At 45.6% G+C, this 25753-nt stretch overlaps 1 protein-coding gene across 3 annotated transcripts in view; it reads right to left on the reverse strand.

Moving 5' to 3' along the window:
* Positions 1-18242: 18242 nt before the first annotated feature.
* LOC115085729 (CMP-N-acetylneuraminate-beta-galactosamide-alpha-2,3-sialyltransferase 1-like) overlaps positions 18243-25753 on the reverse strand; it is a 247398-nt gene continuing 239887 nt past the window's right edge. For all 3 annotated transcript variants that reach the window (XM_029592064.1, XM_029592062.1, XM_029592063.1), the window contains one exon: positions 18243-19209. In XM_029592064.1, the coding sequence (XP_029447924.1) occupies positions 19039-19209 (171 nt within the window). In that variant the 3' untranslated portion in view covers positions 18243-19038. The remainder of the gene's footprint in view (positions 19210-25753) is intronic.

Below are 25753 nucleotides of genomic sequence, written 5' to 3' on the forward strand. Positions count from 1 at the left end.
TCGGCCGGGCGGCAATGTGAACGGCGAGATTAAGGCCAAGATGGCGACGGCGACCATGCGGGCAAGATGGCGACTACCTCGGAGGGTCTCCACGTGGGTAGGCCCTTGGAAATGCCGGGGTCTGGCCCTGCTAGGGCGGATCAACCCAGTGGCGCTGGCTTCGGCCGATGGCCTGCGCTCGTCCTCAATCTTCGGAGACTGGCACAAGTAAAGATTTCTACCTTACCTTATCTTTGGTGCTTCCCGGTCTTGACCCGGGCGGTCTCCGGCAGCGGAAGGAGAGGGCAACTACCTTCACCGCCACTTTTGAGGGTGCACCCGCTGCCTCTCAGCCGCGCCCGAACTCCTCTCGCTCGGGGGCTGTAAGTCCTCGCCGTGATTCGGCCGCCGGACCGAGGCTGCCTCTATGCCGCGCCCAATCCTTCGGGGGCTAGGTCCTGCCGCGATTCAGCCACCGGACTGAGGCTCACCTCCGAAGGATCACGGAAATCGTCTCGGGAATATCGACTGGGGGAGGGACCCGAGGGTATCACAGCAGGAAAGCGGAGCTCGTCTTCAGTAGAATTTTCTTCTTTAATTTGGTTCCAACCCTCTAAGAGCGTGCAGATAGCTCCTAACTGCTATGGAGACGGAAAATACTGGGGATATGCACTTCCTGCAGGGGTATATGTACTAGGGGCTGACGTCAGATTGAAATCTGATCCGTCTCCAACTGCTAGCACGAGTACACTAAACCCATTGGTTCTGAGTCCATCTGCTACACGCTAGGAAATGGAACCAAGAGTGGCATGAACATCCTAAGGCATCATAAAGGGAGAACAAAGCAGCAAAAGTGCAGAAAAGTTCCCCATGCACTGCCAGAGAGCCAAAGCAGCACAAATAGTCATATAAATACCTCAAAGCACCATGAGAGGTGCAAAGCAGCCATCCACAGTGGCAAGAAGAACCCAATGGAGAATGGCAGCGAGGCAGAGTAGCATAATGATCCTCAAGGTGTAGCATAAGGGCTTTAGCAGTAAGGAAGAGTGGCAGCAAGATTCCCATGGTGTAGCATCAGGGACATGGATGGCAGTAAGACAGAGTGGCAGTAAGACCCTCAAGGTGTAGTGTCAGGAGCAGGGTAAGAAAGCAGAGTGGTTGTAAGATGCCCAAGATGTAGCATCGAGGAACGGGTTGTATACTCAGTCCTGGAATTAGAAGATCTGGAATGGATTCTCCGGTAGTGGTCCACAGAGCAGGGTAACCCAGAAAGTACTTGCTTCAGATATAGCTTGTGCATTGTAGCTCTGGTAGTGGTTCGCAGCATGGGGTAAGCCTGAGGTAGGTGTTGGCAATTGGCTCAAGACAGCATGGATCCAGTAGTGGTCCTTAGAGCAGGCTAATCTGAGGATCCACACAGCAGGATAGATGAGGTAATGAAGAGTAGGTCTTGTACTCACAATGTAGAAGAGAGTTCGTAGTAGCAGCAGTAGAGATCCGATGCAGGAGAACTCACTTAGCTGAAGAAGGTGAAACAGGCAGGAGAGGCTCTTTGAGGAGCGGATAGCCCTGAATGCAGCAAGGTCCCTGAGGAGTGGGTACCTGAGTCACTCAGCCAGGAACACCAGTACAGCGATGCGAGGCGTCTCAGAGAAAGGAATAGCAAGATGGAATCCTGGCTAACTCATAGGTAGGAAAGTCTGGTTAGCTTAAATACACGTAGGCAGTGATGTCATGCGGAGGGGACACCCCCGAGGTTCCCACCATGACGTGCTCAAGAAGGAAGTGGGGCGCGCATGCCCTAGGTCGCTCCGGGTTCAAGATGGCAACCGGGATCGCCCTCATCATCCCAGGAACGCCTAGGAGGAGGTTGGCGTGCAGAGGCAGAGACGGCCATCTTAGCCAGAATTGGGAGGGAACTGGGCAAAATGAGGTGAGCAGCAAAGGTCGCAGCCGTCTGCGACCGACGGGTGCAACATAATTCTTGAACATCCTCTATTCGATTTGAGATCCATCTGAATGTAATCTGCTTTGAAGTGCCGAAAAGTGGAATATAAATCAACGAAATAAAGAAATAAAGAAAGAAAACAGACAAAAATGGTCTCGTTTGTTGCATTTTACCAATTTGGTCCAAACAAAAGCACATTTTTAGGAATTACTAACCTTAGAATAAAAAGGCCATGACACACAGGCTAACGATACAGACTATTTATTTTCTTATGGTTATCAGCTTTAATACCACAGGTTTTGAACATTGCAAATGCAAAATAAAATAAACAGTTTTTATTTTCTTGAATCCTCACCTTCATGATACTGTGCAATAGAATATATAATACAGGCAACAAAAACTATGGGAATTAATTTTATTTCACATTTCCCCAAATCAATAAATAAGACTAGTAAAAGGTGATTGTATACTGCAGATTAAAGGAGAAAAGATACTATAGGAACAGATGTGCTAGAAGGACACAATTTACAATCTGCCATTCATATTTATGGTGTTTAAAGGGACATGATCCTCATGTGATGATGCTTCCATTGTTAAGAGAGAACAACATACAGTTTACAGAATTAACAAAGGAATAGTCAGGAAGTGAGAGTAAAGTCTGCATCTGTCTTGTCTTGGATAGGTGCACTGCCAAAATTAATAGTAGGTAGCAGTCAATTTCTATATGCAGCAACTACTACTAGCCAATTTTCATATAGTAATTAAAATTAAAAAGTTATTTTTTTCCCTTTTGTTTTTAGCAGAAACACACTTCTCATCTCTAAACCTTACACAGAAGCTAGAAACCACATACAGGGCTGGAAAACCTGATGGGAAGGGGGATAGAATGGGTGAACATGGTTTGAGGTGGGAGGAAGAATTTCACATCTATTTGTCTTTTTTTATTTTCAATGCCTTTCTCAAAATAAAGTCAAATATTTTGTGTGTGTGTGTGTGTGTGTTGGGGGGGAGGGGGGACGGTGGTTGTTGCATTTTCCTTTTAACGAAAATGTTGAAATTATTTCTTAGTTAATAATTTCCTTTCCTTACATAGTCAGATTGGTCCAGACAAATGGGTTATGCAAGTCAACCAGCAGAGGGAGATAGAAAACAGGCTCGCTGATGTCACTCCTTAAATACCTCTGTGCTGACACCAACGTTCTAGCATTCCTGTTATCAAGCTGAGGACAAAATTCATAGAACCATAACAGCGTTTTTTTATAATTATGTTTATCATTATCATAATCATCTTTAAACTACTGCACTTCTAGAAAAAAACTTAGAAAGAAATAACAATTGAAGAGTGTCCAATAGTAGCACGGGAAACCACTCACCTGCGGCAAAGAATAAGAAGCAATAACACTTTCCAAAGCTGCTTATTTACCGGCAAAAAACATTTGCTGAAGGCATAAAGTGAAATGGTGTCTTGTTCGTTTTTAAGATGTTTAATTGTTTTTATTGTGTATGTGATGATGATAATTGGGTGGATTAGAAGTTGGTGTATATAAATAAATAGGGAGGAATCACTGGTCTGACTGTATGCCAGGCAAGGAAATTATCAGGTAAGTAGTAATTTCACCTTCTTCTTCATCCAGTCATTTCAGTCCGGATAGGTGGGATTTACTCAAGCTACTCCCTAATAGGATGGGCTGCTGCCCAAAGCTGTCACATAACTGCCAAGGTGACAGATGCTACCTCTTCTACTCTTGACAGCCAGAGTGCAATGCCCAGAAAGAGATGCAACATAAACAAAAATACTGCTCTACAGATTTCCAAGAAGAGACCAAGTGCAACTCTGGCCAGAAAGAAACCTGAGCCCTTGTGGAATGACCCTGAATCTAGTTCACAAATGGAGTACCAGACTCCATCTAAACCTGTGTAAACACATCTTTAAAACAGCGTGCCACTGTAACTCTAGTGTGCGCCTCACTTCTCTGCACTCCACTATAAGGAACAAAATAAGATCAGATCTCCCCCCAAAAAGCTAGAAATCCTGAGATTTTTGAAGTATGTTCCTTTACATCCAGGGATTGAAGAAGCTCTCATTCTTCTTAAAGTGTTGACCTGCTAAACTAAGAGCAAGAACTTGACTGGTTAAAATGGATTCTGAAACTGCTTTCTGTAGAAAGGAAGGAAGCAAATAAAACTGAACCCAATCCTTGAAGGTGTATTAGTAGGATCAGCATCTTCAAAGTAAGCAGTTTAGCAGAATTAGCCTTAAAAGGAGCAAATTGTGATCCCACCAAGAAAGACAAAACTAATTTCTGGTCCAAGGCAGAACCAGAATCTGCGGCGGAAGTCTAATATGCTTAGCGCTTTTCAAAACTCAAAAAGTCATCCAGATGAGAAGACAGTAGCCTGTCTTGCATACACTCTCTATAACAATAGAGGGCCTCCCCTGCACCAGGAGTGCCTTCAGAGGCAATCCTTTCAAAAGGCCTTCTCGCAAATATCCAGAAGCATTTACAGGAGCATCATGATGCCCAGAACACCAATCCTGAAAACATTCCTCAGTACACAGAGGCCAAGGAAGTGGAAAATGTTCTAGTCATCAGGAGGGTAGTCATCATTGCCTGAGAATAGCCATTCCTCATTAAACATGCCCTTTAAAGGGCCAATCCTTAAGGCAAATTGATTGGATACTAGCAAAATATCGGACCCTGACAAAGGAACACCTTGTAAGGAAGAAACCCAGAAGACTGCAGCATAGTTCCCCAGAAAGGCAATTTCTTATGTTCTTAAAGCCAGTGATTGAGAGGACTAAAAATTTGTTTTGGAAAGAAAATGTCAACCCATCCCAAACCCAGCAACAACTGAAATCGCTCACTGAAAAGCACAAAGCTCTCCTGAAAGGACTTAACTCTAATCAGCAAATTGTCCAAAGAAGGATACAGCAAAAAACCCTTCTTTGTGTAGTACTGCAGTCAATAACACCATCACATTTGAGAAGGTTCTCGGTTCAATCACTAGTCTAAACGGTAGCACCTGAAACTGAAAATGGTGACCTAACATTGTAAATCTGAGGAAATCTGAGGAAATACAGGTGATTCTTCCAAAGCATTCAGATATTCCTCTTTGTGAACTGCCCTGAGACTGATCTTAAGGATTCCATCCTGAAGTGAGCTACCTTTAAGAAGTTGTGAACCACATTGGGTCCAGGGTGGGACGAAGGCCCCCATCTCTTTTAGGACCACCGTGGAAATAAAGTAAAAGGAGTCAGTTGGACCATTGATCGAGGGGTTTAAGGGGCAATTAGAGAAGGAAAACCATAAAGATGGTAAAATTAGAACAGGTGAACTCTAGAATATAAACATTTTTTATTTACTCCTGGACCCTTAGTCCATTGTAATTTGGTCCCACCTCTGAAAGAACAGAGACAAACGGCCCCCTATCTCTATAGCCTGAGATAGAACTCTCCAAGCACTCATTGCTTTGCTCCACAGGAGCTGAACCCTTTTTTACCGCCCTTATTTCCTTTCATAGATGGAAAGGAAAATGACTCTATGATGAAACCTTAGTTCAGTCCTCTGGGAGACACAGGTTGCCCCAAGCCTTTGCAATCTTTTCAGCTCTTCACCCAACAAAAGCTGACTCTGACAGTCATACAGACTGCTGATCAGAAGCTGAACCGTTATTACGGACGCTAACCCTCCGGCCGAAGAGCACACCAGAGCGTATCTGATCCCACTGCGAAATCCGAAAACCCGCCTTTGTGGTCTCAGGCAACCTCGGTGGATTCAGGGATCACTGTGGTATTTCAAATGTGCCACTCCTGGGCTCAGGGCAGGAGGGCCTTACCTCCCATCGCTGCTCTGCTGCAACAAAATGGATGTCTTGGAAAATGTTGCCTGAATGCGGTCTCAGCCACACAGACACATCCTACAATGGCAGTCCTGAGCTTCATGTGCCACATTCTGCTTGTGCTGCCATTATACTCGCCACTGAATGACATACGATCCCCAAAAGATTAATATGGGGACACCTCAGAAAGCACCAATTTGCAGACTAGAACCTGCCCTTTTCACGCAATTTCAAAATGGCAGCCAGTGCCCCCCGACCGTTACATGCAGCCTGCGAAATAAATATGAAAAAAACCCCCAGTGCTGCCGGTTGCAAAGCCCCAGCTGAAAGGCTGAGAAGACTTACCTGCACTATTCCATTCCCCTGGCAGGATTCAGAGCACATCTTCAAAGGCTCTGCGAAAAGACTCGATGCTGTGAACAGCGTGGGCTTTGCATTCCCAAGTGTTGCCAGCACTCCCCTTCAAGCAATGCCCTCAGTCCAAAATGTCCAAACCAGGTAGTACCCACCAGGCTCTGAATACTGCCCAAAAAGAGGGCAGCCTTGCTCTAGTCCACACGAATCTCTAGCCACTGAATAGCCAGCATTCTCCTGTGTGTTTTTTTAAACTTTATTGCTGCAGTCAAAAACAGATTCAAGACTTTAAAGGGGAAGCATCAAGTATATCCTGAGAGCAAAGAAGGGAAGAGAATGGAAAAAACTTTTTATCCCAGGACAAGCAGGATGCTAGTCCTCACATATGGGTGACATCAGTAATGGAGCCCTATGTACGGAAAACTTCTGTAAAAGTTTCTATGAAACTTTTGACTGGCACCAGAGTGCCTACTGAGCATGCCCAGCATGCCATGATATTCCCTGCCACAGGGGTCTCCCTGTAGTCTTCTTTTTTCCGCGAAGCAGTTAGCCTCGCGGTTATCAGGAGTCCTGTGGGATTCTCCACATATTTTTCCTTACGGAAAGCTTCAAAAACTTCAACCGCAAAGGGTCTCCCTTAGTTTAGTCATCGCGGTGAGTTTTTACCGTTCTCGCGATTCTGTTCCGTTTTTTGATTAAAAACAATTTTACCTGAGTCCTAGGCCGTCGACGGCTGTCCGGCCACAAAATGGCTACAGGTTTTAAAAAATGTCCGAAATGCGCGAGAAATATGTCTATCACAGACCCTCACCAAGACTGTGTACTTTGCCTTGGTGAAGGTCATGATGTAAAAAATTGTCCCTTATGCGCTACGATGACCTCGAAAGGTCGACGTCTACGGATGGACAAAATGGAGCAACTATTCAAGATACAGCTGATTACTGCTCCGTCTACTTCCACACAATCGTCTCCGGCTGGGTCGATTAGGAAAGTAGTATTGAAGAAACGTCACTCAGGTGAGTCGGGAGACGCTCCCTTTTCCTCCCCCTCTCCATCGTCCAGAGCGTCCACATCGAGCAGCGAAAAAGGGCGCGAAAAAGATAAACATCGCCATCGGCATCGCAGGCCGCACACAGCAACCACCGCTTCGATACCCGGCGAGCCATCGGCGGAGGACGGGACACCGATTAAGAAAGCCCGGCTCCAAAGTAAGGCTTCTGAGCCACCAGCAGGCCAACCCTCGCCGATTCCGGCGGAAGGAATCGTACCTCCTCAGGGCTCTGAGGTTGTACTGCTATCGCCGCCACCGCCTCCCCCCATGGGTGCTCTGTTCACATCATCCATGCGGGCGGAACTTGACAGTTACATACGTCAAGCGGTTAAGGATGCCTTTATCGAGGCGATGCCACGGCCTGCCACTCCGGTTCTGCCATCGACACCGGTCATAGGAGGATCTCCGGTCCCATCACCGATTCCTTCACGACCGATGCCAAGGAAATCACCGCTCTCCTCGATGGCACCGATTCCATCACCGGTTCTACGTAGGCCGCAATCACCGGTTCCAGCACTACCGATTCCCCGGTTACCATCGATTCCACCATGGCCATCGACCCCGATGGCACCGTCGATGCCTTCTCAAGAATCCATTTTTCAACCATTAATGGACAAGCTGGACTCACTGATCCATTGCTTCTCATCTTTACCACAACCTATAGATGTAGATGAGAATCAAGAGCCATTACCAGGTCCCTCGGGTGTCACGCCACCCCTTAGACCTCAGACTCCACTATCCGAAATGCCAGCTAAGCCTACTAGGCCGTTGGAGCACCCTCTGGATGATAGTGACCAAGAATTCTCCTCGGATGAAGACCTCCTTTCTGAGCCTTCTCCGCCAGAAGATAGAAGAAAGTCACCACCGGAGGATCTGTCTTTCTCCAACTTTATTAAAGAAATGTCTCAAACAATTCCTTTCTCTCTCATTTCTGAAGTAGACAGCAGGCAAAAAACCTTGGAGGTGCTTCAATTCGTGGATCCTCCCAAGGAAATTCTTGCTATTCCTGTTCATGAAGTATTACAAGAACTTATGTACAGGATATGGGAACACCCTGGTTCGGTGGCAGCTGTTAATAAGCGGGCGGATGCCACTTATCTAGTACAACCCATCCCAGGGTTCCAAAAAACTCAACTACCACACCAATCAGTGGTGGCTGAGTCGGCTCAAAAGAAAGCCAAAAGATTAAAGCAACACGCCTCTATACCTCCTGGAAAGGATAATAGGTTCTTGGACAATCTTGGCCGGAAGATCTTCCAAGCTGCTATGCTGGTATCTAGGATAAATTCATACCAGCTTTTCATGAATCAATACCAGCGTGACCTATGGAAACAAGTTGAATCCCTGTCTCATCAGTTACCTGACCATCTTCAGGAAGGATTTCAAAACCTCGTACATAAAGGCCTAGAGGCAGGAAAACACGAGGTTCGAGCCATGTATGATTCATTTGAAACAGCATCCAGATTGTCTGCATCCGGAATAACAGCTAGAAGATGGGCCTGGCTCAAATCTTCAGAGCTGAGACCAGAGGTACAGGAGCGCTTGGCGGACCTGCCTTGCTTAGGTGAGAACCTCTTTGGCGATAAGGTCACCATCAAAGACCACACAGAAACCCTCAAACAGCTTTCTCAGCTGCCACAAGAGGTACATCAACCTTCAAGGAGGCCTCCAAGAAGGGAACAAAGAAAGCCATATTACCGCCCTAGGCGGTATTATCCACCAGTAGCCAGGCCCAGACAACAAAGACCTGCTCAACGGTCTCAGCCTCGCCAAAGACCTGCTAGGCCTCAACAACCTCCGCCTGCGGCGTCCACTTCCGGATTTTGAAGTACAACCAGAGGGCATGAGTCATTCCCAAAATCCTTATCCACAAGTACCTGTCGGAGGCCGAGTTGCTCACCATCTTCAAACTTGGACCTCCATCACTACAGACCAATGGGTACTCTCAATCATATCTCAAGGGTACCACTTGGACTTCCTCACTGTGCCAAGACACAATCTCCCTATTCCGTCTTGGACAGTGTCTCATCATTACACAATCCTGCAAGCAGAATTATCCACCCTCCTGACTGCCAGGGCCATCGAAAGAGTTCCCAGGCCTCAGTGGGGCAGAGGATTCTACTCCCGATATTTCCTCATTCCAAAGAAAACCGGGGGTCTACGTCCTATCCTGGACCTCAGAAATCTCAACAAATTTTTAAAGAAGGAAAAATTCAGGATGGTGTCCTTAGGCACCATGCTACCTCTTCTTCAAAAAGGAGATTGGCTCTGCTCTCTGGATCTTCAAGACGCTTACGCTCACATTCCCATTTTTCCACCTCATCGACAGTACCTGCGATTTCTGGTACAAGGTCAACACTTCCAATACAGGGTGCTACCATTCGGCCTTGCATCAGCACCTCGAGTATTCACAAAATGTCTAGCAGTAGCGGTGGCACATCTTCACAAGCAACAAGTGCATGTGTTCCCCTACTTGGACGATTGGCTCATCAAAAGTCATACACAGAGCGGAGCTGTCACTTCTCTCCATCTCACAATAAGATTGCTTCACTCCTTGGGATTTCTCATCAATTACGACAAATCCCATCTCACACCATCTCACCAGTTGCAGTTCATAGGTGCAGATCTCAACACCATCACAGCAAAGGCCTTTCTTCCGAAAGACCGGGCTCAATCGCTCGTTCTCCTAGTACATTCTATTCGCAATCAACATACAGTCACAGCTCATCAGTGCCTCATCCTACTCGGACACATGGCCTCAACAGTTCACGTCACTCCCATGGCCAGATTGACCATGCGACTAATGCAATGGACACTGAAATCTCAATGGATTCAAGCCATTCAGCCACTGTCCACTCACATCCAGATAACACCAGAGCTGAAGTCTTCCCTTCTCTGGTGGACATCACCAATCAACTTGCTCAAAGGCCTACCTTTCCAGCAACCAGTTCCACAAGTGACTTTAACTACAGATGCGTCCACCTTGGGATGGGGAGCGCACATTGCTCATCTGAAAACACAGGGCAAGTGGACAAATCAAGAAGCCTCCTTTCAGATAAATTTCCTGGAGCTTCGAGCTATACGCTATGCTCTATATGCATTCAAGGACTGCCTTTCACACAAGACTGTTCTGATCCAAACGGACAACACAGTAGCCATGTGGTACATCAACAAGCAGGGTGGTACGGGCTCGTACCTCCTTTGTCAGGAAGCAGCTCAAATATGGGACTGGGCCCTAGCACACTCAATTCTACTACGGGCCACCTACCTAGCAGGCATCCACAACACAGTAGCGGATCGCCTCAGCCGTCACTTCCAACCACACGAGTGGTCCCTCGATCCACCGATAGCAACCAAGATATTTCAACGCTGGGGTCAACCAACAATAGATCTCTTTGCGTCACATCTGAACTACAAAGTGAACAATTACTGCTCTCTCCTCTTCCAGCAGAACAGCTTACCAAAGGACGCGTTTGCCCGCCATTGGAACTTAGGCCTGTTATACGCGTATCCACCAATACCGCTCATAACCAAAACACTAGTGAAGCTACAACAGGACAAGGGGTCCATGATACTCATAGCCCCATATTGGCCTAGACAAGTATGGTTCCCCACACTGCTAGATCTCTCAGTCAGGGATCCAATTCGCCTGGGAGTAGCTCCCACTCTCATAACTCAGGAACAGGGACAGTTGCGCCATCCCAACCTCCAATCCCTGTCCCTGACAGCATGGATGTTGAAAGCTTGATCTTGCAACCATTCAACCTTTCAACCAATATATCTCAGGTACTAATAGCTGCACGTAAACCGTCCACTAGAAAGAATTATTCATACAAATGGAAAAGGTTTACTTTATGGTGCACTCAGAAAGGTTTAGATCCTTTCACTTGCCCCACTACCTCGCTACTAGATTACCTTTACCATCTCTCAGACTCTGGTCTTAAGACGTCATCTGTAAGGGTACACTTAAGTGCAATCTCAGCTTATCATAACAAGCTAGGAGATGCGCCTCTCTCCACACAGCCTCTCGTCAGTAAATTCATGAGAGGCCTAACTCACATTAAACCTCCAGTTCATTCCCCAAGCATTCAATGGGACCTGAACGTAGTTTTAACCAAGCTTATGCGTTCTCCATTTGAACCCATAAATACCTGTGACCTTAAATTCCTTACTTGGAAAACGGTATTTCTCATAGCCATTACATCAGCTAGAAGGGTCAGTGAACTACAAGCACTAGTAACTTACGAACCCTTCACGAAGTTCCTTCATGACAGAGTAGTCCTCCGTACACATCCAAAATTCCTTCCTAAGGTTGTCACGGAATTTCATTTGAACCAAACCATAGTTTTACCTACATTCTTTCCTAGGCCTCACTCTCACCAGGGAGAGAGAGCCTTACACACTTTGGACTGTAAACGTGCGTTATCTTTCTATTTAAACCGCACTGCAGCCCAAAGAAAATCAAATCAACTGTTTGTGTCCTATGATCCAAACAAACCAGGTAAGGCAGTGGGTAAGCATACTCTGTCAAACTGGCTAGCAGATTGCATACAATTTTGTTATGAAAAAGCAGGCCTTACTCTCCAAGGGCGAGTAAAAGCACATTCAGTCAGAGCAATGTCAACTTCAGTAGCACACCTTCGCTCTGTACCTATTCTGGACATTTGTAAAGCAGCAACATAGAGTTCTCTTCACACCTTTGCAGCTCACTACTGTCTAGACAAAGAGGGAAGACAAGATTCAGCATATGGACAATCCGTCTTAAAGAACTTGTTTCCAGTTTAATCCCAACTCCTTCTACATCCAACCTGCTGTGATTTCGACTGATTCATTTCAATAACAATACCTTACGGTCATTTCAGCACAAAATGAATCAGCCTCTAGCTTGCTAATCACCCATATGTGAGGACTAGCATCCTGCTTGTCCTGGGATAAAGCAATATTGCTTACCTTGTAATAGGTGTTATCCCAGGACAGCAGGATGTAGTCCTCACGAAACCCACCCGCCACCCCGCGGAGTTGGGTCTGATACGTTTTATTATTTTATTTTTGGCTAACGCTATTTGCTACAAACAAAGACTACAGGGAGACCCCTGTGGCAGGGAATATCATGGCATGCTGGGCATGCTCAGTAGGCACTCTGGTGCCAGTCAAAAGTTTCATAGAAACTTTTACAGAAGTTTTCCGTACATAGGGCTCCATTACTGATGTCACCCATATGTGAGGACTACATCCTGCTGTCCTGGGATAACACCTATTACAAGGTAAGCAATATTGCTTTATCAGTTCCCCTGGAACCCCCTTGGTCTTGGAGTACACCACTGAAGGAGGAAACACAAGACTTTGGACATGAATTGCCTCTGAATACTCAAAGAGAGTAGAGCAGAAAGGAGGGAGAAGGAACCAAGTACTCACATCAGTAGCACTCTGGTCTCCACTCAGGGAGGGAGCATGAAGCTGTCTCCTCAGGAACTGCCAACCACACAGACATCCTCTTCAGTTTAGGGCCAGGCTCAACTGAGGGAGGGAGAATACATCTGTCACCTCAGGAGCTGTGCACCAGAATTTGTCTGTTCGCCTGGTCTTACCAGGCCTTCGCTTCCAGCACAGGAAGCTTGACCAACATCTGCTGGAGACAGAGAATACTGCTGGGCTGGTGTCACTCCTTATATACCCCTGTGCTGACATCAGCAAGCCTGCTGTTCTCTATCTTCATCTGCTAGTTGGCACGCATAAACCACTTGTCTGGATCGATCTGACTGGATGAAGGCGAAGCAGGTTTTTCATTTCTTTAAATAAAAAATGCACACTCTCTGCAGCTCACTATTGCTTCGGCCCGTGTGTGAGCCAAGAGGAACTGCAAGACACTCCTGTTGCCTAGGAGGGGTTTGGGGGAATGCAGCATCAACAGGCACCCATTTAACTACAGTTCCAGCCCAACTGACCTCCTGTTTGCAGACTTTAGTGAATAGCATAGTAAGGTGTAATGTGGTCATTATCCTGTTTTCATTTGCTTATCACAGGTGGCAATTCTACCATTGCAGTGCTTCTGTGACATATATCATATGTAACTTTTTAGGATGTAATGACTGTTTCTGGCTGAACTGTACTTAATCTGGGCACCGGATTTTCAACCTGGAGGAAAGTGAGGAATATTACATACTATGTTTTTACTTCAAAAATGACTCCATTTAACAGGACTTATATTTACACATATTAAATGACCTCTACTTTTCAAATAGTAAAAAAGATAAAAAATGTTTATTCTTAGCTCCCTGCTGCATACTTTATACCATAAAAAATGGTCTAAATTTGTATACCATGAATGTTACACATTGACATCAGCAGAGGAGGCGTCTGAGCAGAACCCAGCGCCATTCGACTGTGCTTGCTGTAAAGAATTGTCTAATGGAGGACTACATGCAGTTTTATCCTCATGGGATGCTTGCATCCTTTCGGTTAATGACTCCTGGGAGTTTTCCTATTCTGGTCCAGAAGCACCAGGCCTTCGAAACGCCGCAGTCTCTGTTCGTGGAGCTCTACTCTAAGGAAGAGCGCCTCGGCTCCAGAGCCACAGCATGTACATTTCCCATGAGCTTCCTTCTCCTTGGGAGGGTCTTCCCCATGTCACAGCTCTCTCTCTTGTGGGAATCATGTCCCTTTAAATCATTTTTTTTTTTAAAATAGATGTGCCACTATCCAGTCCACAAGTAGAAAACATTAAATGCATCCAACCATGTGAAAATAAAATTCAGAACTTCCCATGGAAGGCCAGGAAGAGTGTTGAGATGCAGTGACCTCAAAACCCAGCCTTGCTTTCATTTTCAAGTAGATTTGATATTATAACAATGTCAACTATAAAAACAATGTAAATAAAGTAAAATCATATAGTTAAAGCTTTGATTAACTGTTTCTTTTTGTCTGTATACAGAATGTATTAATGTTTTCCTCTTTACAAAAAAATGATCTGTTTCACAATAATCTCAAAACTTTTAAGAAAAATTTAAAAACATGGCACTTTAAAAAAGCCTTCACTAAAGAGTGTGGAGGGTAGAGAGAATGAAAGTACAGGGTAATGCAGATGAGAATGAATTTACTCAATCCTACATTTAAGAAGTAATATCTCAAAGCGATAGTAACTCAATAATATACCTGGACTTGACCAACATTACTAAAATAATGATTTTATTTATGAAATTGTAACCAAACTTTATTGGCACCTGTTAGAATGTACGATATCCTACATTTACTAACCTTAGTCTATGTGCCTATTTGTAAACCGTTGCGATGGTATATAACTTAGCGACGGTATAGAAAAGTTTTTAAATAAAATAAATAAAATACAAAGGCACATGTAAAACAGAAGAGCCATGCTCTCTCTCTCTCTGCCTTGCTGCAAATGCATTCAATAAACAGGACATTTCAAATGCAAGTATGTAGCATAAATCTCAAGAGATCTATAGCCATATTCCTTCCAAGGGACTACTGGCATTGTTCAAAGACCTTCTTCTTGCTTGTGTGAGGACTCTGCACTAAGGTACCTACATACTATTGTACAAACAGTACTGGGGATAAATTTCATCCAGAATATATAGATTCCATATTCCAGCAGCCAAAGCTGTAGCTTGATGCATGCCCAGGCAGTAATAAAGGGCTGGGTGTGAACTGCATGACCACATTGTTCCTTCAAGTAACCAGAGAAAGTGCATTACAAGCATGTAGAATTCAGTAGTCCCAGCGTGCTGGGCTCAGTGGACCTCGATCTGACCCAGCAGGGCACCTATTATGTGCCCCCACAAGGTAGAAGGAAGAATTCTCAGCCATGAACTGTAATCTCAATGCTGCTATGCCATAGAGGGCCATGACTGGGCATGGAGACTGGACAACTACAGAAAGCCTTGCCTTCGAGCAATCTTAAACCAATGAATAAAACTGCCTAATACAAATAGATTGCTGGAAGAGACTGGGTGTGGTGGCTCAGCATTGCATGGCCATCATGATTGAGGGCAACCCCATTTACTGCCAGCTTGTGGCTTTCAGCTCTTGGCAGTGTAAGCTATTTCCAGAAGCTGAACGAGGTACAGGTTCTTGCCTGTCATCATAGGTTGAGCTTTTAGTTAATATTACAGAGCAGCCCCTGTTTGCACTATTTTAAATTTCACCTTGATTTTATTCTGTGTCATCTTTTCGGGAGATGACATTTGAGGGCCTTTTTTTTTGACTCTGTGCATGACTGATGTTTGTCTTTTCTTTATTGCTGTCCAATGACAAAGACTAGGGTTGTGCAAGCCAAAAGAAAGTTTTGTGTTGTGTCATTTGGGGGTCGATTTTCATGGTCATTAATGTTTCCCCAGTTTTTAATTTTTGGTTTTTTTTACATTTCCAAAACAGGGTGCACTATTTGCACTCTTCTGGAAATTTGTTTGCAAAATAGTGCATTAAAATCGATAGAAGAAAAACATGAAATTTTGTGGGGTTTTTCCCTATCGTTTCATTTTGGAAATGACAGCAACATCCCTAGCAAAGATCTGTTTGTAACCAGTGAGCTTCTCTTCATCATCCAATCATTGTGTGAAAAGTACCTGAACATGGATCAGTCTAACAGCGGGAGGGTGCATCCTGACAAGAAACAGCATGGGCCATAAAATCAAGGGCTTCTGTCACTCAACACATGCACTCAGTGGTCAACCGACACAAACTCATTATGGAATATGCTAATGTAAAGGAAGTGTTACAGCTTCCTAGCTTTCAAGGAATAACTCATTGGGAGTTCTCCCATCTTCCCCCAAACATGCACATACTTTCAAAAAAGGCTGCAGGCTCTATAGTAAAACATATTAATGCCATAATGTAAAAACAAAGAGGCAAAAACCAATAGGAAAATAAGCAATCATCTCACTTAAACCTGGTCCATATTCCAAATGCAAATGTAGCCCTGGAGGAAAGGTTCCCTAAATGTGCCACTACTGCTACTACTACTACGGACCTGTTCTCTTGTAGGTGCCCAATACAAGGAATGAAGTCAGATAATCATTTAATACAGCCAAAAACAAGAGTACACTCATTTGGGCTACATGGGCTGAAGCTATTTTTCAAAAATCGCTATATGTTCTTGTGACATTTCCACAAAGTAAGTTGCACAAGTAAAAAGAGGATAAATAATGTATCCAATTATGTTTCTAACTGAAACATTGCAATCATAGACAATGATCCAAAACCCCAATCATCATTTGGATATTTACTGTCACATAGGATTAGCATAATCTGAAACCCAATTAATGAGATCTGTAGGACAATGAAAACTAGAGATCTTTGATATTTATCCCTAAGAGTCCTGGATCAAAATATCCAGATGGCCATATTTTGGGTTGCAATTTCCTGTGCCTTTTCTAACCCTTGCAAATTAACAGGTCGATACAGTAAGGAGGGGTAGGAAGAGGTGCGTTAGTGTCGGGTGCACCCGCGGTTGCAGCACACACAGCCCGGCTCACCTACCGCTCCATACTGTATTTAAATTGCTTGCAAATGCAAGCTGCGTCCAAGAAGCATCTGTGAAGCGTTAGGCCAGAGCAACTCATTTTACTGTATAGAGCGCTATACAGCGCCTATACAATATCCTGGGTGCGCGGGCCTAACGCTTCACGGACACGCTGGTATCTGTCATTTCAAATGTCATTTCAAATGACATTTGAAATGACAGGTACCAGGAAGTGGACGGTTCTCCTACGTTCACCTGCCCTGGCCGCGTCAATGGATGCTGGTCTCCGGGGCAGCCCCAGTCCTCTCCCCCCTCCTCCCGAAGCAACGAAAGCGGAAAAAAATCTAAAAAGCGAAAAAAAAAAAAAAAAAAAGTAGCAACGAAGTGGACGGTCGGGATTGCCAGTCCTCTCTCCCCTCCTCCTGAAGCAAGGTAGCTTTACTTTACTGGATTGACCTGACACGCTTTGAAGCTTTCCCGTATTTTTTCTTCCCCTCCCTCCACTTTCTTCCAGCACTTTGCCTGTTTTCTTTTGGGGGACTCTCGTTTTCACCACTTCAATTCCCTGCTCCCCACAGCAGCTAAGGCCTCCTCCCTCCTCACAGTCCCATGTGCAAAGCAACGACTAACTTTTTTTTTCGCAGCCGCTCGAGATTGCCAGTCCTCTCTCCCCTTCTCCCGGAGCAAGGCGCGAAAAGCAGCCTTGCTTCGGGAGGAGGGGAGAGAGGACTGGCAGTGTAAAGCAACGACTTACTTTTTTCACAGCCCTCCTCTGAAGACGGACATCGGCTCCCCTGCCTCCCGGAGGTGAAGATGGATGCCTGCACGGGCGAAAGTGGCCCCTGTGCGTGCAATTGGGCCGCTCAAGACATGATGTCACGTGCCGTGATGCCAAACGTGGTGACGTCAGGCAAAGTGCTGGAAGAAAGTGGAGGGAGGGGAAGAATAAATACGGGAAAGCTTCAAAGCGTGTCAGGTCAATCCAGTAAAGTAAAGTAAAGTAAAGCAGCCTTGCTTCGGGAGGAGGGGAGAGAGGACTGGCAATCCCGACCGTCCACTTCGTTGCTACTTTTTTTTTTTTTTCGCTTTTCGCTTTTTAGATTTTTTTCCGCTTTCTTTGCTTCGGGAGGAGGGGGGAGAGGACTGGGGCTGCCCCGAAGACCAGCATTCATTGACGCGGCCAGGGCAGGTGAGCGGGGACCGGGGGAAAGTTTGCCGCCTACCCTTACCCCTGCCTCTAACGCAGGGGTAAGGGTAGGCGGTAAGTTAGCAGGTTAAACGTGCGGCAAAATGGCAGGGTAAAAAAGCGATAGTCGGGGCGCGCGTTACTGTATGGGATGGAATAGCTAATTCGATCATTTACATTTAATATACATGCCGCGGGCGGAAGGGGTTACCCGGTGATTTAAAGAGGCGGTAAGGATGGGTTAAAGGGGATTGTGTATCACAGGAAGGGCTAATGAGACCGGAGAGTGAGTAGAAAGCAGGTTAAGTGCGGGGTAACCGCGGTTGCACTTTACTGTATTGACCTGTAACTAAATAGTCCATTTTTTTCCCCAGGATAGGAGGCCGTTAACGGGTTAGGAAAACAGACACTCAATTTTACCACCATCTCTTTTCCTAACATGACTGCCAGCACACTTTTTTTTTAAAACCTTCTCCTTCTTTTTGTTCCTCTGATGTGTTATCACCACAATATTAAGTCAGAGGATGTACACCCACCTTTTGGGTTGCTCAAAACTTAACGCTAATTTTGGAGAGTGAAAACGTGCAACTGAGCAGACTGTAATGCATCGGCCTGACAGTGCCTTTACTCCTTATTCAGAATAATGGCAGAAGAGGCTTTCAAAGTCAGTTTATCATCAAATTCTCTTGAAACAGGATCCAGAGAAATGTTCATTTAGGAAAAAAACCCCCACAGATTTGGACATCACTGCCTTCAGCTGGTACTGCTGCTAGAGAGCTGTAAAGTGCTCGGTACTCATAATTTAGGAAACGATTAAAGATGCAAAAACAACCTTCGGTTTCTGTACCGCAAGGGGCGGATCTCGTTCAGCGGTTCTGGCTTTTCTTTTTCTTTGATTTTCACATTCAAAAACCAGGATCAGATTCCCCCTTTTTTTGTTGTTGTTTATAAGTCTATACTCTTGTTCCCAGAACAGGGTATTCAAATGTTTAAAATTAGCACAGGTTTGTGCCCCACTGCAATAGGAAGCTGCATGGTGCCGACATAGTAAAAGGTGACCTAAGGCAATCCTGGCCTTAGGCTGGCAGCGTCCCAAGCATTCCTTTTACAGGCCATTTCCAACAAGCTCCGAACTGTTATGTGCTGGGGGTGCGCGAGGGCTGGTGAAGCTATTCCTTTGTTGTACCCATCCTCTTCCAGGGTCATCTGCCCGAGAAAAATTGTATTTTGTTGATGGAGGAAAGCATCTTTGTGACATTGGTCTGAAAGATGCTGTCATGGATGACCGACTTCTGAAAGTCCAAGCTGATAATGTCTTCCCAGTAGTGGTGCCAATTGCCTTTGCTGTCTGCGCCGAAACCAAACAAATTCACCTGCATCACAAAAAAGTAATGAGACATGGTTAGAGGTCTTTTTTTTTTTTTTGCATGGAGATCTGTGTGAAATCAGACACAAAAACATAAACGTCAGACCTCTGCAAAGTCCACATTTTGCCATTTGTCTTTGAGCACAAACATTTTAAAATAACTTTTCAAGCAAATATAGTGCTCTTGAAAGGTACTACAGTGACCAATACTGGAAAAAGAAGAGCACCACAAGGGTAAGCTCAGATAATGGCAATGCCAGCTTCCCCACACTATCATCAAACCTGCTCTGGAGAGTCTACCTCTTATGGCTAAGGCTGAGAGGGTAATTCAGTTTCCAAGCCTGTTAAGATCTTACCAAGTAGTGACAGACTGTAAGGCTGGAAATTAGACCACTTGCTGTCTTTCAGAGAGCCACATCCTTTACCCAATACCTCCCTGAGCCAGATCTGATGACCTGTAATGGTTTTTGGGGAACCCACGGTTGGGTCATTGGGTTTGCAAATCCAAGTAGATGTTGACCAGACTTGTATTTGACAGGACTAAGAGCACTTTGTAGGAGATTTTAAATGCTCTTCAGGAAATATGTGCGCTTGTGTGTTCTTAACATGTTCACAAGCTACCAAGTATATATTTTGTCAAATCATTTCCAATCCACAAGTACCTTAGTAAAAGCTTTTATTTTTGGAATAACTCCATTTTGGTGCAAGTTAGTTTTCTTTTTTTGGTTTTTGTTTATTGTAGGTAAAAGAAAATCTACAGCCTTAAGGGCCATGAAGGATTATTCTCCATGGATTGGCCCTGCAGCTCCTAGCTATACTCCTGTATCTGAGAAAATGAAAGAGTATAAATCATGCAAAATCATCTACATCAAAAATAATACTGTACATAAAATATAGGCAAATCCCTAAAATCACCAATTTAAAACATACAAATCATATATATCAAATATAAAAACACATACTATAAGTACAGTAAATGCCCTTACAAAGATATGATACTAATCAATAAAAATATCCGCAGTGGCTTAGCCAGAACTGATTTTTTGGGTGGGCACATTGGTGGGCTGTAGCATGCAGGTCTGAGACCTACTAGTTGTATTATTGATAAATAATGCCATATACTGCACCCTACAGTGGCTTTTTAAGTAGTTTGCAACATCCATTATGCATCATGCATGAAACTTTAAAATATTTTACCTCAATTATTTCAAGCACTTACCAGCTTTAAAAATTCCTTATTAATCTGTATTAATTTATTGTAATTTATTGCAGTTTATAAATGTACAAGTATATCATGTAAAAAGCAAAGAAAACAATCAGATCTAATCAATCATGCAATCAAACAAAAATCAATGTATTCTTTCATGAATCCTCTTTGCAAAAAGCCAGAATTCATCACAGCTACAATAAAATAGCATTAATCATCAGAACAGGTGCAGAGCAGAGCTAGGGCAATTCACATTGCAATCAACAAGAAAAAAAATATTCAAATTCTGGTGTCATGGCCCAGCCAGGCCCACCTGTGGCTATGCCACTGAAATGTCCTAATACTAATCAACAATCTATACTATTGTTAATAAATCACATACATTTAAGCCCAATGAAGAACAGATCTAGGCTTACATCTTTTTTTTTTTTTTGTGGTCTGTAAATTTACTGAATTTGGCACCCCTAGACAGGAAGAGTCAAGAGCCATGCCTTAGCACTCACATACAGAGAAGGGATGGGGCAAGGGAAGGACACAAGCAGTGCCTTAGAAATTCAATAGACTAGGCCAAGGATGTCAAATTGCAATCAGAGGCCCACAAACCAGCCTGGTTTTCAGGATATCCCTACTGAATAGACATAAATCTTATGTTTTAAATAATGTGTATTGTTTTATTTACATTTTATTTTATAGGTTGCCTTGGTCAGTTTGCTGTATGTGCAGCATAGACAATGTGATAAATAAATAAATAAACAACTAAATAAATAAATCTCATAGGCATATTCGTTAAGGATATCCTGAAACCAAACTAGTCTGCTGCCCTCAGGGCTTGCTATTTATCAGCTCTGTACTAGGCAGAGTCCGGGACTGTCTGTTAAGTAGATCCATGACCCACCAGTGCCTTTATTCACCAAAGTTCAATGGATTTTGATTTCCCTTTGTTGGTTTTCTCCCAGGAGCTTGATCTAGTTTTAGGTTTTGGTATTCCAACAAGCTACTGTTGATGCTTCTATATGTAAGTCTCTTTTAGTCTCTTGCTAGAAGTCCATGCATTAAGGGGCAGATCTTTAAACCTGCGCGCGGGCGTAGATTTGTTTGCGCAACCCGGCGCGCAAGGGGGTGCACAATTGTGCAACTTGCACGCGCCGAGCAGTGCAGCCTTCTCCGTTCCCTCCGAGGCTGTTCCGGAGGCCTCGGCCCCGCCCCCAGAATGCCCCCTGGCCGGTGCCCCGCCCACGGCCCCACCCCCGGAACGCCCCTTTTTTGAAGCCCCGGGACATACGCGTGTCCCAGGGCTTGCGCACGCCGCCGAGCCTATGCAAGAAAAGCTTGGCGCGCAGGGGCAGCTTTTTGGGGGTTACGCGCGTATGTTACGTGCGTAACCCTTTGAAAATCTGCCCCAAAATCAGAGATGGCAGTGACCTAGTTCCATGTATCCCCTGTTTTGGGTGCATGTTTTTGGTATGTGTCAGCTGGGGGCAGGGGAGGGAATAGGGGGTGGGTGTATATGTATTAATGAGGCCCTCTAGAACAGGGGTGGGCACTTCCGGTCCTTGAGGGCCACAAACCAGTCTGGTTTTCAGGATATCCCTAATGAATATGCATGAGAGAGATTTGCATGCACTCTGCCTCAGTTGTATGCAAATCTATGTCATGCATATTCATTAGGATATCCTAAAACCTCGACAGGTTTGTGGCCCTCGAGGACTGGAATTGCCCACCCCTGCTCTAGAAGGATAGAAAATTCACCTCTAGGATGGAGAGCGCTTCCAGCAGTTTCATGGGTGCAACTGAACAGTGGAGACCTGCAGAATCAATTCCACTTTTGTTTAGTTCTGGCAACTTGTCTCACACCTGCCAGTCTGCAGTTTGAGCTTAGTTATTGGAGAGAGATCTCAGGGATGTTCCTCATGAGTCTAGAAGTTGCAGTAGTCTAGCCGTGGTATTCATTTCGCATGAAGAGACTGACCCCATGGGTGCTGCATGAATGTCCAGGTAACAGCTTACTGATTGAACATCTAGGATTGAAAAGGTTTAGGCCTGGGTACAATCACTTAAGAAGTGAGTTGTAGTGAAGATTTTTTTCAATTGCTTTGAATTGTAATGGGAAGTACATCCTATTCCTGGAGCCCAGTAGGAGCAAGGAGCTGAGAAAGCTGAAGAAAGGACAGGATCCTGTTGGGGCAGGGGAAACCGACAACTTCCTGCCCAAGAAGCCAAACTGCAGGCCAGGAGGTGACGGGGAGTAGAACCCAGCCGCTGACCTAATGGAGAAGGATGGGCCACAAGGAGAAGGAGAGCTGTGGAAGCAGAAGGAAAGATGACGAGAGAAGAGAGATTGGCTAAGCAGGTATAGTTCAGTCTTGATTGTGACCATTTGGAAGAAAAACTGCCTAGGAGAGATGCAGGGGTAGGCTGATATGAGCCAATGAGAATAGAGGGAAGCTGTCAGCCTCCAGGTGGGTGATGGCAACCCTTCCCTGGCAACTTAGCAGCGCTGGGGAATGGAAACTTCAGGTTACTATGAACTGTGTTTAAAAACCTGAATAGTGACAGTGTGTGCCGAGGGGGGCAGAGGGGCCAATGCTGCCTAGATGCAAGGCCATGGGGGGAGCACTGATGGCCAACTTAGGGAGGCCCATGCAGCCACCGGTGGATCTCATCCGGCTGCTGGTGGACCTCGTCCCATGGGCAACTGAGCAGGGAAGCATGCTGTTCCTATGCTATGTGCCAGCCACTGTTCCTTCTAAGTTGTGCTCATGCGTGTGGTCACTCACAACTTTTCTCATGGCCGCACACAGCAGGAAGATCGGTGGGGCTCTGATGGAGCTCATTCTAGCTCAGCCCAAAGAAAGCAAGTCACCTGCAAACCTCCAGGTGCTTCTTCTCTTCCTGCAGCCCCAGAAGAAAAATGTTGCCGGAGCTACATGGAAGGAAGGAGGAGATGCATCAGCCCGCGTGAAGAGGAGCAGCGTTTGCAGCAGGGCCGCTGTGAATCCTACCTCATGGTGGCCCGAGGAGGCCCACAAGCAGGGCCACTGCGGATGGCGGGCCACTGTGGATGCCACCTCGTGACAGCCCGAGAAGATCAGCGCTGCAGCAGAGCACATCCTGCGACAACCCACGAAGAGGAGTCCCAGAGACGAGAGGGAGGCTGAGGCCCTGAACAGTGTGTGTGTGTGTGTGTGTGTGAGTGTATGAGAGTGAGTTGAGTGTATGTGTGTGTGAAAGAGAATTGAGAAACTGTGTGTGGGAGTGAGAGTCTATATGTACAGAGAGACAGCATGTGGAGCCTCTGTATGTGTGTGACAGACAGCATGTGAGAGTGAAAGTCTATGTGTTTGTGTGAAACAGCATGTGAGAGTAAGATAGCTTGTGTGTGTGTTTGAGAGTGTGAGACAGCATGTGAAACAGCCAGTGTGTATGTATGAGAGAGAGACATGTGAGAGTGAGAGCTGGGTGTGTGAGACAGTATGTGAGATTGAGAGCCTTTGTGTGTATGATGTGAGGGAGAGAGAGAGCATGTGAGAATGAGAACCTAAGTGTGTGTTTGAAAAAGGAAGGGAAGAAGACAGGTATTGTATTTGTGGCATTGTGGACCCTTGGTCGCAATGGAGATGACTCCACCCACGGGGAGGAGCCCCATGGGGAATCACTGCAATAGGCTGACACAGATGGCAGACACAGTATGGATAGAGTCTTTATTGTACTGCTGTAGATAGATGGTGAAAGCATCTACAGCGTGCCAGTACGTTCAACAGGCTCAGAAGTATAGTCTCACCCAGATGTTCAAGATAAGCAGGAGCCTGCAGTGCGGGTAACGCCGCAGCTGGTGGGTGGAGTTGGCGCGCTGGATCATAGAGATATTCACAGAATGAAGGCATCTTCCTGTGGTAGAATGGTGGGACCGGAGGACCATAGTGCAGGATATAAGGTAGATAGGCCCTCGAGGAGCGAGTACCCAATGGTCCAGTATCCTGAAATGTAGAATAGAGAAAAGACTCCCGAGGAGTGGTTGTCTTAGTTAGTGAGGAACCCCGAAGGGAAGTTGGAAGCGAGAGACCCCTGAGGAGTGGGTGTCTAGAGTTTCTACTGGAGCGAGGCCCTTAAAGTGAAAGCGGCGTCTAAGTGTGCAGCTTAGAGCAGTCAGAGTAGAGAAGCGAAGTCTTTGCTAACTCAAGGTGGTAGCGGAGGCTAGATATACCCGGGGGTACTGATGTCATGCGGTGGGGCCGCCCCCGAGGTTCCCGTCATTACGTGTATTTGAGCGTAGGAGATGTGCGCGCTCGCACCCTAGGAAGCCATGGGAGTGATTGTGGCGGATGGGGATGCCCATGCTGGTTTGAGAACACCGCGGCCCTCGGCACTCGGCAACGGAGACAGCCATCTTGCCCAAAGAGAGTGAAAGGGGAGAAAAAGAGGTAAGGCAGAGCGGACGCAGCTGTCTGCAACCGACGGACGCAACAGTACCCCCTTCAAAGGGCCCTCTCCAAGACCTCTTCCAGGTGGTCTGGGCTTGCGTGGGTGTGCCAGGTGGAATTGATGTACCATCTCCTTCTCTGTAATATTGGTCAGTGGTTCCCAGGAGTTTTCCTCTGGCCATAGTTCTCCCAAGAGATGAGGTACTCCCATGTCTTGCCTCTTTTACATACATCAAGGATGTCGTCTACGGCATATTCAGTGTCATCTTCTGTATCCAGGCTGGTAGGCTCTGGTTCTTTCCTGGAGAACTCGGAGAGTATCACTGGTTTTAGTAGAGATACATGAAATGCATTGTGTATCTTCATTGATGGAGGCAGTTTTAGACTGTATGTTAGATTTCCTCTAACCCTACCGCCCTATTCTCCTATGTAGCAGAACTCACAAAGTCCACCACTCCTTCCCCCCAGGAAGATAATAGCATAGAGAAATGCAATAAACTAGCAGATCACTTTAAAAACAAAATCACCAACATTCTCAATCGTCTCCCCCCCAAACCCACTCACATCGACCTCCCACCCACCACCAACAACATTAACCTCACATCCCTTGATCTCACCACTACGATGGAAGTCAACGCCATCCTAAAAAAGATGCGGCCAGCCACCCACATCGCCGACAACATCCCATCTAAACTCCTCCTCACTATCCCTTCCGTCATAGCAAGACCGTTAGCGGATATCATAAACTGCTCCCTTACCTTCGGGACGGTTCCCGACCCGCTTAAACTCGCCATCGTAAAGCCCCTACTAAAAAAGCCCACCCTCGACCAAAATGATCCAGCAAACTACAGGCCCATCTCCAACCTACCTTTTATTTCTAAAATTCTGGAGAAAGTGGTCAACACACAACTTACCGACTTCCT

The sequence above is a fragment of the Rhinatrema bivittatum genome, chromosome 2 (assembly GCF_901001135.1).
Source record: "Rhinatrema bivittatum chromosome 2, aRhiBiv1.1, whole genome shotgun sequence".
Taxonomy (NCBI): domain Eukaryota; kingdom Metazoa; phylum Chordata; class Amphibia; order Gymnophiona; family Rhinatrematidae; genus Rhinatrema; species Rhinatrema bivittatum.